The 19,013-nt window shown below is 39.7% G+C and overlaps 1 protein-coding gene across 1 annotated transcript; it reads right to left on the reverse strand.

The window, feature by feature from the left end:
* Positions 1-204: 204 nt before the first annotated feature.
* LOC149454791 (serine/threonine-protein kinase SBK1-like) lies at positions 205-9,128 on the reverse strand. The gene is made up of 5 exons (XM_089687114.1): positions 9,120-9,128; positions 8,697-8,771; positions 1,169-1,337; positions 844-1,046; positions 205-756 (listed from the first exon to the last, which is right to left on the reverse strand). Exons 1-5 carry the CDS (start codon positions 9,126-9,128, stop codon positions 205-207), a joined length of 1,008 nt encoding a protein of 335 aa, XP_089543240.1.
* Positions 9,129-19,013: the final 9,885 nt, after the last annotated feature.

Genomic DNA, 19,013 nt, shown 5'->3' on the forward strand with positions numbered 1-19,013 from the left:
TATCCTGCCTTTGACTTGGTAACCGCCTGAACTGAGATCCAGAAATGGGAAGATATGGAGGTGAGAACCAACACTTCTGTCAAGGTGGTTGATTAAACAAGTTGTGTAATGGCTGAAAGAGTCCTTAGATCTAGTGAGTGAACTGGAAGTGTCTGAAGGAGTCATTAGATCTTGTAGATTAGCTGGAAGGGATGCCACTTAGGTTCAATCTGTTGAATAGGTTGAATCTGTTTTCCAGCTCTCCTCCATATAACACAAGACTTCAGTCGGTTTGCTCCTCTGACTGTAGTCCACAGCTAAGAGACATCTGAACATTCTCTGCAGACATGTGGGCAGTTTGTTCCATGATGCTGGGGGGTCATCACAATGATTGTTTTGCCAGGCAACAAATCTACTGAATCTTTTATCTTTATCTGTGGCCACCTTCCATGGAAATTTTCCTGTGATCAGGCAGTAGAGGAGCACTCCAAAACTCCATACATCCAAAGTGGAGTCTATAGCCAGTTCTTCTTGTCCAGTGAGTTCACACATCTCAGGGGCTCTGTAGGAGGTGCTGCCAGACTTAGATCTAATCACTGTTCCTTTCGTACGAGTAAGGCCAAAGTCAGTGATTTTTACACAATGACACTCCTGGTCGAATACCAAAATGTTTTTACATTTTATGTCCATGTGCACCAGTCCTTTCTCGGCAATAAATTCCAGAGCACTGGAAATCTGCATGGCACATCTCTTAACACTGACTTCTGGAAGTCCAACCTGGAATATAGAAAAAAAAGTTATTACCCTGAAATAGAATGATCCAGAAAATTGCAAAAATTCGGAATCAGCTGGAATCAGACTTACATTGCGTACAATTATAGAGGACAGGTCACCAATTGGTGCCGCCTCTAGGCCAAATACAAAGTGGTCTTGGGTCTTGAAGGCCATGCCAAAACTCCTGATGATGTTGGGATGAGGAGAAAGGTAGGAGGACAAACTGAACTCTATCAGAAATTGCCTTTTACTTGTTCTTTTCTTTTCCATGATCTTCAAAGCCATCTTCTGATCTGTAAATAGGACATGATTAGATTGATATTAAGCACAGCATTTGTGTGCATTTATATTTAAATCATGTTATGGGTATGGAGAGATGTATAAAATTAAAACATCCTGTATATCTGGCACTTACTTGTTTCTTTGTCCTCCACCAGCAGCACTGAACCATGTCCTCCACTTCCAAGTTCCTTTATGAGGTGGAATCTCTCCTGTAAGTCTATCTCCTGTAGACCTTGTGATGATGAGGAGACAAGTCCTTTCAGAAGGATCTTCACATCGTGGGCAACAGAAGCCATTTTGATCTGGAGAAGACAGAACAGTTTTTAGCCCTTATTCAAATAACATCTAAAACCCCCCAAATAACATGTAAAATATCCTTCTCATAATACAACCAAACACACAACATAATAAAACATATACTAAAATATTGACTTAAAGTCTTCATTTGTACCAACTATATGTACAGGCTGGTAGGGAATAACATGGAAAATGTGGTTGATAGTAAAAGCTCCAATTAAATTCTGATTTTCATAAACACAACTGAGGGCCGATATAAAACTACAACATTACTATATACAGCTCAGTTATATTTGTGTATTGATTGACAAGTGTCATTCTATAATAGTGAGGAAGTAACAAAACATTCCTTATAATAGTACAAATATAATGACTTACCTTAGGAAATGTTGAGATCACTCTTCAATGTATCCTGCAAAGTGTTCCTCTGTTATCAGGCTCCACTGATTTCAAGGTGAGATCTTCAGCTATTCTCCAATGTCACCCTAGATCTGGTGTTGGAGAGGAACGAAAGAGGGAAGAGAAGGTCACCTTTAAATGGGAGTTTAAATGGGGGGGTGGTTGTAAAGTTGAAGCATTCTGATTGGCTGCCTGGGAATTTACATACGTTGTACAAGTAAGCAAACATTGTGTTTGCCAATTTGCATTTGAACTGATCACTTGTAGACTGTAATTAGAATGTGAGAATGAATACAAAGAAACAAGGAAGACTTGAGGTTCAGGAGTATCAGCGTTTGCTGGGCTATAGATGATCACTTTATATACAGTATTCCATTCTACTGGAATATGAAATGACATTTTTCATTTTGCTGTGGAGCTCCTGGTGAGAAGGTTCGGTGTGTGAAGGTGTACTCAGGTTCTGTGACTTTCCGGCCACAGCAAAATCCTAGAAGGTGGAAAAGACATAAGCAGGAATCTTCTGGTATCGGATTTTTAGATATATTGTTAGTTTAGGATAACTACAAAGTGAATGGTAACATTTATCAAAGCAAAGGATCTTAGTAAGTTTAACCGATTTCCCACCCGCCCTATAGTAGAAATAGTGCTACAGGGCGGCACGTGCGTAAAATCAAATACCACCGAAAGAAAGCTCAATTCATGGGAAAAAAAGGATGCTGAGAGTGTTTTACTATGGGGCTGTGTGTGTGCATCACTGTAATCACACGAGCTGACAGGGAGGAGAACTGTTAGTAAACAAAACAGTTCTCCTTCCTGGCGGAGATCCTCGGTAATCATGGGGTGCCGGCGAGTAATCACCGGCCAGGACCTGGTGATTGACAGCCATGGCCCCTACCTGGAAATGCAAAATCATGTGTTTGTGTGTATGTGTATATATATATATATATATATATATGTATGTATGTGATTATGTGCACCCGTGCCGCCCTGTAGCAGTAATTCTTCTATAAGGCGGACAGGAAGCGGTTAAACTGGGTGTTTAATTTCTTCCCTCTGTAAAATACGTAACATGAGACCCATCCAATGATTTTTATTATGTGGCCCTGCTCAGAATTTGCAATAAACAGCTCTTGCTAGAGCCTGTATTTACGGCAAATTGCAGTCCATGCCCTTATTTCCTTTACTCATTTCGGCTTCATCCATAGGAATGATTCGGGTCGTGCTCATAAGTTTACATACCCCTGACAGAATTTGTTAGATACAGACCATTTATTAGGAATGCATTCATGATCAGGCCAAAAACACCACCAATGTAGTTCCCAGAAACCACTTCCCATCCTTGAAGACACCACAGGAACAAAACACAATCCCTGTGTCTATGGAACACGTTCCTTCTGTTCGGCCCCCAACCACCATACACTAACTCGGGGACAAGGTCAGCCAACCACAGACACATACTGATCCATAGATACCCGGTCACTACAAGCTGACCAAACCAAATGAGGACACCTAGAGTCATGACTGCTGTATACGCCTCCACATCTACACTAATATACCTTTAGATCAGCAATTTCTCCCATAACCACTGGAAAAGGATCATTTAGATCTGTATCTTTCTCTTCCCAATACTCTTCACATCCCTCACCCCTCCCTACATCATAGGCACAGATAGAAGCACCTTACGAACCTCTCTGTTTCCACCACCCCACTCTGCCAATCCCTCCACTGGCTTCCGATTGCCCAACGGATCAAATTCAAAATCCTAACACTGACGTACAAAGCTGTCCACCATACTGCCCCAAACTACATCTCCGACCTAATATCCAAATACCACCCAACACGCACTCTCCGCTCCTCACAAGACCTGCTTCTCTCTAGTTCCCTGGTCTTCTCCTCTCATGCCCACCTCCAGGACTTCTCCAGGGCGTCACCCATCCTCTGGAACTCCCTACCCCAATCCATCAGATTATCACCTACTCTCCTCTCCTTTAGGTGCACCCTGAAAACTCTTCTCTTCAGGGAAGCCTACCCCACCCCCTGCTAATTGCCAACCTCCTCCACTCTTCTTACCACTCCTTCACCCACAGCCATTTCCTCCTGTACCACCATCCCCTCCCTCCTAGATTGTTAGCTTGAAAGAGCAGGGCCCTCGAATCCTTCATGTATCACATTGTATTGTTATTGTTCTTTTGCATGTACTGTCTCCCATTGTAATGTACAGCGCTGAGCGAACTGTTGGGGCTTTATAAATACTGTATAATAATAATGTGATAATATGTCCCAACCTCTCGGCTATGGCAGCCTGACCATTGAAAATTGAAATAGTTTGCATTGTGCATAATCTGTAATGTTTCCGTTTTCGCCCGAGGTTGGACTGGGACCACTTTGTATGAACCTATGATGTTTGCTCAGTCTTCACTTTTGCTATCAATTCCTTGTTTTGTGTCACCTTCAGATTTGTAATTCTTAATTTTTAAGACTTTCCTCCTGGGAGGCCTTAACAATAATAATACTTTAACAATACCAGGTAAAAACCCTTTACATTTACTCTTTTTCATTCTCCGATGCCCTAATATTTGGTTAATAGATTTTCCTGCAACCATGGGTTTCAGGAAAGAAAATTGCTTGATTCCCATATCCACACAATCAGTGTTGATGGGAGAATCCCTTCCATGAAGCTATTGTGTTCTCTCAGTGGGGATAGGGGGTGGGGAAGTCATCCCCACTGGGAGAACACAGTGATTTCTGCTAGCGGCTATATTAGCCTCTAGCAATGATCACATGGAAAACCCAACAGGTTGGTTGTACTAAATTTGACCAATCAATCAACTTAGATACATTCAGCCTGCCTATACATAGGTTAAATCTTGGCCTTGAACCATCCGAGATTCGAACCTTCTATGGACGGCTTTAGTTACAAAGCTTTCCATGCTAGATATGGCAGCTGTTTCCAGCAGATGGTGCCCACAGTTTCCAAGTAATTACCTTACTTTTCAAAGCTCCACTAACAAGTTGAGAAAATGGAAGAAAATAAGTGATAGAAAAATAAATGACACAAAAAAAAAAAAAAAATATTTTTTCAAGCCTTTAGTCTGAGACTACAATACTCAGTACACCCAAGGTGTTGGAGCACAGAAATTTACCATAACAATAAGATCTACCCTGAATGGTTTCAGCCGACACCCAACAGACAATACACAGAGGAGTGACTGAAGGCAATGGTGATGGGATTTGGTAATTACAGTAAACAAACAATAGTAGAGGTGAACACCCAGACACTCAGCAGAAACAATTGACAATGACAATGGCTACCATTTTCCCCAACAATGTTTTGTAGTGTATACTAAAATAACCTAAAAATACTCCATACTCTGGTCCAGAAAAGTTCCACTTTTCCAAAAATGAGGATGCTAAAATGTGAACATTACCAAACATCCTCCCTGCTACATTTAGCTTTAATTTCATACAAATACAATCCATTTCAATAAAACAAATCACAACTAAATCAAACTAAAACAAGTTTTTAAAAAATAAAAATATGTCAATTCATGATTTTTTTGCATTAATAATAAAATAAACAAAAAAAAAATAAAATCAAACAAGCAAAATAATATTTCCTCTTCCGTATACTATTATCCCTATTAAATTGACCGGCTTCAGTTGGTTCTTCCAATATCCTTTTCCTGAATATGGCAATCCGGCAATCTAGTAATATAGAAGGTAATTATCAAGCATGTTCTACTATCCAACCTAATGCAGAGTAGCTGGTTATTTCCTGCATTTCCTCCACATTTGGTCTATGATTCCCTATGCCTTGCTCAATAAAGTACTGGAAGTATGGGACACACTGGTGAGGCCACCTCCTTACCTTTACTATGGCACCCCAAAAACACTTCATTACCCTTAGGAGAGAAGAAAATCTGGATTTTACCAACATCAGGGGGTTTATTAACCTTTTCAGTTAAAATAATTTGGCCCCCAATGTGATCTGGACTTGTCACAATGGAGTACTCTCTATTTTCGGTTTTGTGACCTCAAAGTGAACATTTAAAGTAAAGTAGATTGTGGAGACAAAATACAACAAATACAAACCAAACATGACAATAAAGACATACATTTCACCATCTCAGGGAAAGTTCCTTCATCCCCCCAATGAACATATATGTGTATGAGCGCAGTGCTGAGTCTGAGCAGTTCCACATTACTAAAAATGACTAGTGATGAAGCCCCATAGCAGAAAAATGTATTTTGGCCCTCAAACTTTATATGTAAATCCTCTGCTTGTAAAAGATTAGTATATATCGTAAGAATCTGCAGAAGATTTTTGAAGCTTTTAGTGATGGAACATCTTTGTTAAAACCTTTAAAGAATAACTTTACTTTCAGGATCCAATCACAGCTCAGCATTCCAGCCTTTGTCAGTTCATATATATTGTCCACTTTATAGTCTCAGGTGGGTGGAGTTCTATGTTGGTTTTAGATTGTATATTTATGATTTATATATGGATGCATGTTTATATTTCATTTATTTAGACAGATATTTTATACATACATTTTCCATGGCTAAATTGGGTGAATGTGATATTTTGCATTTTTGTAAATTTATGTTGAGCGATTTAATAAAAATATATTAAAAGAAAATTAAGACATTTTATACATTATCTCTATAAATCTTAGCATCTAGAAACTTTTTTCTTGGTAATTAAATCAATCAAAATTAGCAATTTTCCCGCCCTCATCACACTGGCACAGCATAAACAATCCCCATTCATATGGACCTACCTGCTCCACCCTTCAGGAGCCCATTCCAAAGTCCACAATCATATGTTAATGAGCAGCTCCTCTGTGTTGGCCAATCAGAATCTCATTTAACAAATTCCCTTTTCTCCTCACATATATACCAGACCTCCAGTTCTTACTTTCAGTGACTCTCATTTTGCTTGTAGCAAAAGTGATTCATTTCCTCCATTGACTGCTTCCCACCAGAATTACTTTTCAGAAGACCACATAGATTTCTTCCGTGAAGACCGACTTGGAGACCATCTATACCTTCATTTTCCAAAGTAAGTCATAGAGAACTTCATAGTTTTATAATCCTCAGTTTTATCCTTTTCTAGGGTTTTTTCTACTATTAGAAGATGTACTTAGCAGAAAGTTAGATAGTAAAACTGTTTAATGTTCTCTATTTTTCACACTTACCTGTTATTTATTGTCACAAAAATAGGCCTTTTATTTTACAGATTTATATATTGATTAAATATCCACATTATCTTGCAGTCATTTATTTTTAAAATATATTCAGCCTTAAGCTTTACATTCAGATGTTCATTCTTCTTGTACCCTTGAAATAAAATGAAACAATTCCATCCTCGGTTGTGTGATAGATGGTAGATTAGCAGTTGCATGTTAAATACAATTCAAAATCAAAAGTTTCACATTTTGCATTCCTGTAATTTTGCCATTCCAGTCTGTCTTTTTCATATATGGAAGTGTTTTCCTAATTCTCTCTTTCATCATATTTTACAATGACAACCTAACAATACAGATTTTTTAGCAGAAAGTTAAATAGAAAAAAAACTGTTTTTAATTCTCCCAAAATTTAAATTATTTTTTCTTTCTCACTTGCCTGTTATTGCCTTACAAAAGGGATTAAATCATTGTCTTTTGTTTAGAGATCCATAGATTGATGGAATATCCACATTAACTTGCAATATGTTGTTTTTACAATCTACCCAACCTCATGCATTACATTCAGATGTTCTTTCTTCATGTTCCCTTGAAATAAAATGAAACAATTCCATCCGAGGTTGTCTGGTAGGTTGTAGATTAGCAGTTGCATGCTAAACAATTCAGTACCAAAACATGATTTCATTTATTGCTAGCTGGAAATATTTTTTTCATTCATTAAGCTCTGACATTGCTCTGTATTACTAGCAGTGCATGCAGAGAATGAGGAAAGTGAGGCTTCCCACCTGTTAGCTAGGTGTCTCATCACACAGTGGAAGCAAAAATGTGTTACATCACCTCTGCATTCACCACCAAACATGGAGTCACTTTCACACCTGCAAATGGTGGAGTATTTCCATCTTTTGTCTAACCCCTGTATATTCCCCATAAATGAGACAAACTCAACTGATGATAAAAGAATAAAAAATACAAGCCAATTACTCTCTGATTCTCTGACCACATATACACAGCTATATACCCTAGAACATTCTAGCCAAAAAATCTCATCAACCTGTCACATCACATGCCAGGAAAATTAAGAAAAAAAAATAAGTTGTGCTTGCATATAATTGGATGATGGAAGTCAGCAGAGCTCCTCCCTTATTTACTCTAACAGATTCTATGATATCTAACAGAAAGCACTCCTACGCTGAATATTATCTAATGTATTTCATATATTGTGAATGTGTTGTAGGATTTATTATACCCTTTTTCTTTTCTTTCTGTCTTTTCTATCTTTAATTTGTATATATGTGATATTTAGCATTTTTGTAAATTTATGCTGAACAATTTAATAAAAAGATATTATAAAGAAAAAAGAATATTAAGACATTTTATACATTATCTCTATAAATCTTAGCATCTAGAAACTGTTTCCTTGGTTAATTAAATCATTTAAAATTAGTTTCAGGGTAATTTCCCCGCCCTCATCACACTGGCACAGCATAAACAATCCCCATTCATATGGACCTACCTGCTCCACCCTTCAGGAGCCCATTCCAAAGTCACCAATCATATGTTAATGAGCTGCTCCTGTGTGTTGGCCAATCAGAATCTCCCATCAATTAAATTCCATTTTCTCCTCACATATATACCAGACCTCCACTCCTTACTTTCAGTGACTCTCATTTTGCTTGTAGCAAAAAGTGATTTATATTCTACATTGCTTCCCGCCAGAATTGCTTTTCAGAAGACCGCATAGATTTCCTCCGTGAAGACCGACTTGGAGACCATCTATACCTTCATTTTCCAAAGTAAGTCATAGAACTTCATAGTTTTATAATCCTCAGTTTTATCCTTTTCTAGGGTTTTTCTCTACAATTAAGAGATGTACTTAGCAGAAATGTAAATAGTATAAATGTAGAATGTTCTCTATTTTTTCACTTACCTGTTATTTATTGTCAGACAAATAGGCCTTTTATTTTAGAGATTTATATATTGATTAAATATCCACATGATATTGTGATCATTTACTTTTTAAAATATATTCATCATTAAGCTTTACAATCAGATATTAGACTTCCGGTTCCGGCGCTGATGCTGTGAGGAGGTGAGACCCGCGGCTCCCGGGATCCCCGCATATAAAGCCGGCATTCTGCGCAGGGGACTCCTGTCAGCTGCTTCAGGAGCTCCCCACTGGCCCCCCCGCACGATCCTCGGTACCTTCGGCATGGAGCGATTCCTCCTGCCGAATCCACAGGGCTCAGGTCACACCACGAGGGGAGAGGGATGCGGCTCTCCCCCTCCTGCAGCCAAGATGGCCGCCGCCCATAGCATATCAATGGACACAGGCACAGAGGCTGCAATAAACGCTGGTGCAGATGTACACACCCTCCCTGCACACAGTAATAATGTTATACCAGCCCTGACCTCTACTCCTGGCACCTGTAGTCCCACAGACATGTATGACCAGATTGCACAAGCAGTTGCTGCCATTCTACTGCCCACAATCACACAAGCCGTGGATCATGCAGTGGCCACAGGCATTGAACAGATCAGAAAAGACATAGGTGATCATAGTAAACGTTTAACTGAAGTGGAACAGCGTCTGTCAGATTTGGAGGACGATGCTCACTCGCTGCGCTCAGGTGCACTTCAAACCAATCGTACGCACCAATCCATCCTGGACAAGCTGGATGATTTAGAAAATCGCTCACGCAGAAATAATCTGCGCATAGTGGGCCTTCCAGAATCATTTTCAACCGGGGTGCTTCCAGAATTATGCTCCACACGTATACCCTCAGCTCTAGGTCTAACCACTTTGTGTCAGGTCGAGAGAGCTCATCGCCTGGGGCCGCCTTCCAATGACCGCCGTACACCGCGATCCGTGATAGTCAAGTATCTCAACTACGCTGATCGAGTGGCTATTCTTAATTCTTTCCGCAATTCTCGATCCCTACAAGTAGACGGTCACAAATTACTCCTTTTTGCCGACTACTCGCAAGAAGTATCCCGCAAACGTAAGGCCTTTCAGGAAATATGTGCCACGCTCCACCAAAGGGGCTACAAATTCACCCTGGCTTATCCGGCTACTCTCCGCTTTACTACACCTTCGGGTGATACAAAGTCTTTCATCCACCCTGAAGAAGCCGCTCAATATCTACAAGATTCTTTGATGGCTACGGATGATGTGCCGTCTCCTCACCCTCGCAACTCGGGCCCTAGGGATCAGCGAAGCCCTCGCAAAGATCCACCGAAACGCCCACGTACTAACTTTGCTCCCTCTAAATCTCGCCAATCCTGAGCTGGCGCACTCTCTCAGGCGCTATACGGTTTACCACACGAATTGGATCACCTGCCTTGTTTAACTGAATTTAAGTTTCTCGTGCCTTTAGCTATTATCTTCAGTTCACAGATAGCTATACCAGTAGTTAGAAAGCAATAATTTAGTTGGTCTTGTGGTACTTTCCTCTCATTTTGCTTGATAGCATATACATATACTGACTGTGTCATCCCTTCTCTGTGCCTTGCCTCGACCACAGTTCCGCTCTGGTCATTCGATTTGTTGAGCCTCTTCTCCCTTTGGCGATGCCATTTAGGCAAGGGGGTCATGCTCCCCTGCCCTCTCAACAACTCCAATGAGTCACTGCTGCAGATCACTACTCTGCTATTTCCCGGACACGCTGGTCGCAGTACAGGGACAGCATGCAGATTTATGTGAAGTCCAATACACTGTTATGGTTTTTTGTTTGTTTTGCTCTTCTGATAGGCCCCAGTTGGGCCACCATGTTCCACTCTCTCTCTCCCTTCTTCTGCTCTCCTTCCTTACATTTTTCTGGAGAATCACCCCTTCCTTGGGTGTCGACCATACTTCATCAGAGATTGGGCGGTAATGGGCGGATAGCTGGCTCCACCCTTCAAAACTGTAAGTCCATTACCTTTGTATTCACCTCATATCATGTGACCTAATGATTCGTATTTATTCTTGGAATGTCAAGGGCTTAAGATCACCTCATAAACGAATGGCTATTCTCCGTCATCTTCGCCGACTTAGAGCAGATGTAGCATTACTCCAAGAAACACATTTAGGCCAATCTGACTTTGTTCGTATGAAGAAACTTTGGGTAGGACACGTTATAGGTTCTCCCTCACTCAATAATAAAGCGGGTGTGCTCATTCTGATTCACAAAAAGCTCGCACCTGACATAATCTCGGTAAACACTGATGAGGCAGGCAGATTCCTAGCGGTACACCTCAAAGTAGGTTCTCAATCTTTGGTCCTCACCAATATTTATGCTCCAAACTCACCGTCAAAACAGTTTTTTCAAGACCTGTCCTCAAAGCTGTCCGCCTACATACATCTACCTTTAGTGGTCGGAGGGGACTTCAACTCACTTATGAATGCCTATGAAGATAAGTCAAAATCACTAGAACACAATCACCGCCCACTTGCGGAGTCCCAATCCACACCCACACTACTGTCTACATTTGCGGAAGCAATGCAACTAACAGACATTTGGCGTTTAGCCCACCCAGATGGGAAGGAATTCACCTTCTTTTCTCCGGTACACCATTCGCTTTCCCGAATAGACTATTTTTTTTGCAATTCTATTGCTTTGCAATACGCATCTTCCTCAGATATACATGACATAGTTATTTCGGACCATTCTCCCATATCCATAACCCTCAACTATCTCCACAACACACAATCTCACAAGACGTGGCGCTTTCCTTCTTTCTTAGCAAATAACCAGGAGGTGTTACGTCAACTCCAAGATACTTGGGCAGACTTCCAGATCACCAATGCAGCTCACTTATCCAATCCTAACCTATTTTGGGACGCAGGAAAGGCGGTTTTACGTGGTAAAATCATCGCCTTTACATCTGCATATAAGAAAAAGGTCGCTCTAAAATACACAGAAGCTAGTAACCGACTCCGACAGACGCAAAAAAATTTGGCTGACTCCAACACACATGAACACAGGAAAGCTTGGCTAGAGGCAAAACACCAATTTGAAACATGGGCAACAGCACAAGAATCCATGCACCAATCACATCTCGACTTACAGTATCATAAATTTGGCAACAAGCCGGGCAGACTCCTGGCTCGCTTGTGCCGTAAACCATTTACTCCTACACAATTTACCTCCCTCAAAGACTCTCAGGGTATATTGAAACACTCCCCTGAAGAAATTGTTTCCATATTGGAAAGTTTCTACACTAAACTATATGGCCCCGACCCTATTGACCAATCAAAGGCTTTGTCTTTTCTAGACGGCATTGCTCTTCCTCAAATCGATCTCGCAGCACTTCAATCTCTTAATGCTCCTATATCTCAATCCGATATTCAATCCGCTATAAAAACTCTAGCTAATGGTAAAGCCCCTGGCCCAGACGGGTACACTTCTGAGTTCTATAAACTCATGGCTACAACCCTTTCTCCTACCCTGCAATCAGTTTACTGCTCTATACAAGAAGGGGGTGCCTATCTTCCGTCTGCATTTCAGGCACATATAAAATTGATAGCAAAGAAAGACAAAGATCCGTCTGACCCAGGTTCCTATAGGCCGATCTCCCTTCTAAATTTAGATGCCAAAATTCTATCGAAAATTATCGCAAATCGTTTGGCTGTTGTTTTACCTTCCATCATTCATCCCTCCCAAGCGGGCTTCATACAAGGACGCTCTGCTGCCTCAAACATCCGCAAAGTACTAGCAGTGTTAAATCATGCTAAAATCAATCCTCACCTAGATCTAGCGATAATCTCTCTTGATGCTGAAAAGGCCTTCGATAATGTTAACTTTCAGTGGCTGCAGATGGTCTTACATAGATTTGGCTTCTCAGGCCCTTTCACTCATGTAGTCCAAGCTATGTACTCAGCTCCTACAGCGCAGGTGGTTGCTGCAGGACACCTATCTACCCCTATTAAACTGCATAAAGGAACAAGACAAGGGTGCCCCTTATCCCCCTTGCTCTTCAATTTGGCCCTAGAACCCTTAGCCCGCTTCCTTCTGTTCCACTCACAGCTGCACGGAGTCCAAATAGCTCAACAAGATCTACGTTTAGCCTTGTTTGCCGATGACATCTTAATTTTCACTGCCGACCCAACTCACGATTTGCCTTATATACAGGATATTTTCACAGCCTTCAGGCACTGTTCGGGTCTTCGTATTAACTTCACGAAAAGCGAAGTCCTTCCCTTATTCCATGCACGCACTCCCTCATGGGCTCATAATCCTCATTTCAAAATTGCTCCTCATCATATTACATATTTAGGAATCAAAATTGGAAAAATGGCCTCTTCCCTCTACTCGCTCAATTTTTCACCAACAATTCAAAAAATTATAGGCGAACTAGAGGTATGGAAAGAGTTACCATTGTCACTTGTAGGGAGAGCCCACCTCTTCAAGATGGTGAGCTTCCCAAAATTGTTATACCCTCTTCAGACCATCCCTCTACTACTTAAGCATACGGACATTCTTAGACTAAACAAAGCGCTCTCTACTTTTATTTGGAAAGGACGTCGGTCACGCATTGCCCTGCATAAGCTATATCTGCCTAGATGTGAGGGGGGAATTGGTCTTCCAAATATCAGAGTATATAATCTCTCCTGCATCTTACGGGTGTGTATAGATTGGCTGACCAAATCCTCCAACTATTCTAATCTGCAAATAGAATCTGCCATGGCCCATCCTTTCGATCTTGCAGCCCTTTTACATTCCAACCCTAACTCACTCCCTCCACACTTAAAATATAATCCACTCATCCGTGATACCCTTATCACATGGAGGGAGATCAGACGTAAATTAGGCGTATCCCCATGGGTTTCCCGTTTCCTCCCCATACATCATAATCCTGCTTTTTCTGTCCCTCAACAACACGCAGCTTATGATCTATGGTTGGAAAGGGACCTCAAACTAGTTAGCCAATTATACGATACGGCCTCTGGCTTTCCTTTATCTTTTTCTCAGATTTCAACTTCTTTCAATCTACCGCCTCATCATTTTCTGTATGTTTTGCAAGTTTGTAATTATGTGAACAAAATAACATTGGATAAATCCAGTCGCTTCCGTTCCTCGTTCATAGATATCTTAGTTAGAAATCGGAAATACAAGATATCCCATATTTATGGACCATTAAACCTACACTATGTACAACCTCTAGAGGCCTCCACTCCTACTTCTCCTTGGATCAGAGACTTTGACAATACACTCTCAATGGATCAAATCCTCACTGGTTTCAACAATACCTGTGCCTTCAACTCCAATGAGTTCTGGCGGGAGCAACAATTAAAGTTAATTCACCATGCCTATATGCCATGCCTATATGTCCGTGGGAATCCCTCGGTCTCTACTTGCCCTTTGTGTGGGCACTATAAACCTTCGCTAAAACACAATCAGATATTCATTCTTCATGTACACTTGAAATAGTTAAAAAAAACAATTACTCCTCAGGTTGTCTGTTAGATGGTAGATTAGCAGTTGCTTGTTAAACACAATTCAAAATCAAGTTTTTTTACTGAGTTCAAAATTTTGCCATTCCTGATATTTTGCTATTCTTGTCTGACTTTTTCATACATGGAAGTGTTTTCCTAATTTTCTTTTTCATCATATTTTATAATGACAACCTAACAATACAGATTTCTTAGCAGAAGGTTAAATTTCCCTACAAAAGGGATTCAATGATTGTCTTTGGTTAGAGATCCATAGATCGATGGAATATCCACATTATCCTGCAATATGTAATTTTTACAATCTACCCAACCTCATGCATTACATTCAGATGTTCTTTCTTCATGTATCCTTGAAATAAAATGAAACAATTCCATCCGAGGTTGTCTGGTAGGTTGTAGATTAGCAATTGCATGCTAAACAATTCAGTACCAAAAGATTTTTTATTTCCCTAAGTTTCATATGTTGCCATTCCTGTCTGTCTTTTTGTACACGCCATTGTTTTCCTATATTTCTCATTCATCATATTTTACAATGACAACCCAGCAATACAAATGTTGTAGCAAAAAGATTAAATAAAAAGAATGTTTTAATGTTCCCAGAATTTAGATGATTTTATCTTTATTTCCCTTGCCTGTTATTACCCTACAAGAAGGATTAAATGATTGCCTTTTGTTGAGCGATCCATAGATTGATGGAATATCCACATTGTTTTGCAATATGTTATTTTTACAATCTACCCAACCTCATGCATTACATTCACATGTTCTTTCTTCATCTTCCCTTGAAATAAAATGAAACCGTTCCATCCGAGGTTGTCTGAGAGATTGTAGATTAGTAGTTGAGTGTTAGACAGGAATGGTGAAAAAACTTTTGATGGTGAATTGTTGTTTGTCTTTTTGTACATGAAACTTTGTTTCCCCCCTAATTTTCTTTGCTTTTCCAAATTTTCCAATAAGAACCTGTTTTAGCAGTAAGTTAAATAGACAAACGTTTTTATGTTCCCTCAATTAGATTTTTTACCTTTTATCTAAATTGCCTGTTATTGCCCTACAAGTATGAATACATTATTTTCTTTTGTTTAGAGGTCTGTGTATTGATTGAATATTTTTTTTAGAATATAACCAACCTCATACATACATTGAGATTTTCTTTCTTCATGTATCCTAGAAGTAAAATTATACAGGTCTTCTTAGGTCATCCTAGATTGTCTGTTAGGCAATTTTCAGTTTGGTTTGAAATCACAATCCAGCAAAAAAATGTTTTTTTATAGTAATCGGGTTCCAAATTCCACTGTTCCCATTTGTCATATTTAGTACATGTGGGGTTCTGTTTTCTCTTCCACTATATTGTTACAATGACAAGCTTACATAACATTGACTAGAATGTTGGCAACTCTGACCAGCAACTCAATACAATGGCTGTAGCTAGAGGCCAACTCCAGCCAATCCCATTTATTTGCTTGATTTATGAATGAGTTATAACTTCTGTCAGGTTTTTATTACCACCTGGGTCCTTATTGGGAAGATCCACTAGTGACCCAATACTGGGACACACATGGCAATAAACACCTGACAAAGATATGAGTCTGAGGGCTCCAACTATCTTGTCCTATGACATGCTCAGATCATTTGTTGTACTTTGCGCTTCACATTCAAATATACTGTGTGTGTATATATATTTTTTTTATTTTTTTTTTCTGTTTATATTCATGCCTTGCTAGTCTGGCTAGAGTATTCTATGGCAATCTTTTTCAACCAGGGTGTCCAGGTACCCTGGGGTGCCTTCTGGGTTATTCAGCGATGCCTTTGGTAGAATTGCCCCAAAAACTGTAAACAAGACAGTAAATGGATCAGTCCTGCCTTTTTGTTACACAAACCACAAATTTGTATTGTGCAGCATTACAACCTTGGGTACTGTGGGGTCCAGCCGCTGACATTCCTAACAACGGATGATGTAATTGGTTGAAAAGGAGGACATCGGTCACCTGAATCCTTGTTTGCCCCTTTCCATCAGCACTGGGGTCACTTTAGCTGAGTGAGGGAGAATGTTGGGACATGTTGGTAGCAATGTGCAAAGGTGCAATAGTTATGAAAGAACAAACCACTTCTAATGTTGGGGGTCCTACTTGTGTGGATGTTGCTGCTTTACGTAAAACTATTTGTTTAGTTCTTACATTTTAGCATGGGGTGCCTCAAGATTGTGTGGAATTGTAAAGGGCACATTGACTAAGAAAAGGTTGAGAAACACTGTTCTATGGTGTATGCATAGCAAGACCAGTATAGGTCCATGATGAGGGACCCCTTGTATTTCCCTGTTACTATATAATGCTAGAATGCAGTTTTTCATTGTCCAGTTATACCTGACTCTGGTATATTTCCTATTGTGAATTGATGTTGGTCACCTTTGGAAATAGCCACCAAATCTTCTTTCCGTTTATGTACCTGTTATTAATCTTTAATAAAAATATCATGGAGCAAAAAAAATTACAAAACCTAATAAAGGTTTTCATTCTTCCCCCACTTGTGCCCTCTTAAAGAGGTTTTGCTGACCACACACATGAAGTGAGGGAAGATCGGACGTCAGAAACGACAATAAAAAGTTAAAAGATGTTCTAACCTTGTCCTATTTTTGTCCAAATTCTTTGGTTGGATTTGTACTTGAAGTCTCAGGAAGTCACATATCTTTAGTAAATCATTTACTGTATTACAGCAAAGTAAAACCAGGGACTTCCTAGGATGGCATCTAAGGACAGAAAGTCAACACCCAGCTATAAAAGATATTTTCATAAATGTTAGTCATATCATGCAAAAGTTTAAAGATTCACACATGATGTTCAATACAAAAACTTTTGTATGATGTGACTAATACATTTGGAATTTGTATTCCTATGTTTTGAATTGATATCCCTGGCTGCCATCCTAGGAAGTCCCCGGTTGTTACCTTGTTGTAGTCATTTGTTGGTTTGGAATGATGGCTCTCTCGGTCCTTTGCCCAGTGCCATTCTACATCACTCCTTTCTCTCTTTGGAATCTATAAAATAATTGGACTTCTTACATATAACTTGTATGTATCAGAGTAAGAGTTCGTGTCCATAGAATCAGTTTGATGTCCATTTGAGACCCTTTTAAAATAATTTATAATACTGTATATTGACAGGTGAATTTGATCGGCTTCAAGTGGGTTTTGCATTACCATAGACTTATATAGGAAAACAATATCCACTTGCTGTGAATAAAAGCTCATCAACATAAGCCCAACATGTATTTAATAAGAATTGTAAGCATATATCAGCTTTAAAATGTAAAATAACTGTCTTTAGTTACAATACTACCCCACCCCCACCTCTAATGAAGGTGACAATTAATAACAGTAACTGGGTGATATCCAGAGAGATGATTAATGCCGCTTACTAATGATTAGTGCCAAATGAAACAAATTTGTATGTTTTGATGTTGTGATTCCAGAATGGCTTCTAGCATTGTAGAAGTAACCAAGAACACTGCAAGGAAACTTCTTGAGCTCATTGCCGAAACCTCAGAAAACCTGACGATGATGGAAGTCACAGACCACTTCCACCCCATCAAAGAGCTCGGGACAGGATCGTATGGAAAGGTTCTCTTGGCCAAACATCGGGGTTCAGGTAAATTTGTAGCCTAATTCATGTAAAGAGAATGATTTACAGAATCAGTTGTGCTTCTGAATGAGTGGAAATAAACTAAGGAAAAGAGTAACTAGCAGGTAAAGGTTCTTCGGTTGCATGGTGCAACAAGGGGGATCATACTGTAGATATTGCATCACCAGAGGAGGGGAGACTATAATGAGCAAGTCTGCCATAATATACAAGTCTGATATTTACATATTCTAGTTAATGCTCTGGGTGCCCTCTGCAGATTTAGTTCTATTTACAGCTCAGATGTCTAAAGGATCTTTACTTCTAAACTGAGATATGAGTGTGACATCCAAGATCTAAGAATCAACAGAATGCTTCGGCTGCAGAACATTTCCAAAGCTTTGAGCAGCATTTTTTAAGTTTCTAAGTTTTCCAAGCCCCCCTTGCTTCCAGTTTTTGAGTGATGATTATGGATCTTAATAAGTCAGAGCTTTTAGATTTACATAAACTTTTAACTAACTTTAGTAGGTTTTTAGCAAGCTTCATCATTTCTCTAATGTTGTTTTTATGATACTCATTGTCTTTTTTTGTCTTTCTTTTCAACAGATGAGTTGGTGGCTATGAAACTGATGAGTAAAGAGACAACTCCAAAAGACAACTTCCTAGTGGAATACGGAATGTCTCTTAGTCTCAGTGGCCATCCAAATATCATCGAAACCCATGAAATCGCTTTCCAAACCAGCAACGATTATGTCTTCGTCCAGAAGGTGGCACCAGCTGGAAACCTTCATTCAATAGTAAAGTCAAATGTAAGTTTGTATCAAAACTTTACTGATATTTATAAAGTCACGATTTCTAGTTTTAGTTGCTTTAAAGCATTTCTGAGTTTTAAAGGTTCCTTTCCCAGGGCAGTGAGTTGGTAGGATGTATAGTTGGCATACGCTTGTTGTTTTAGGTCTGTGTATCACTCAAGTTATGAAGCAAGGTTTAAAATGGAGTAAGATGGGTTAAGATGGATCTTGCACCATTAATGGCACCATTTTGGATGCTGAC

Source organism: Staurois parvus, unplaced genomic scaffold (genome assembly GCF_062004578.1).
Source record: "Staurois parvus isolate SC_StPar_1 unplaced genomic scaffold, SC_StPar_1.0 ptg000417l, whole genome shotgun sequence".
Lineage (NCBI taxonomy): Eukaryota > Metazoa > Chordata > Amphibia > Anura > Ranidae > Staurois > Staurois parvus.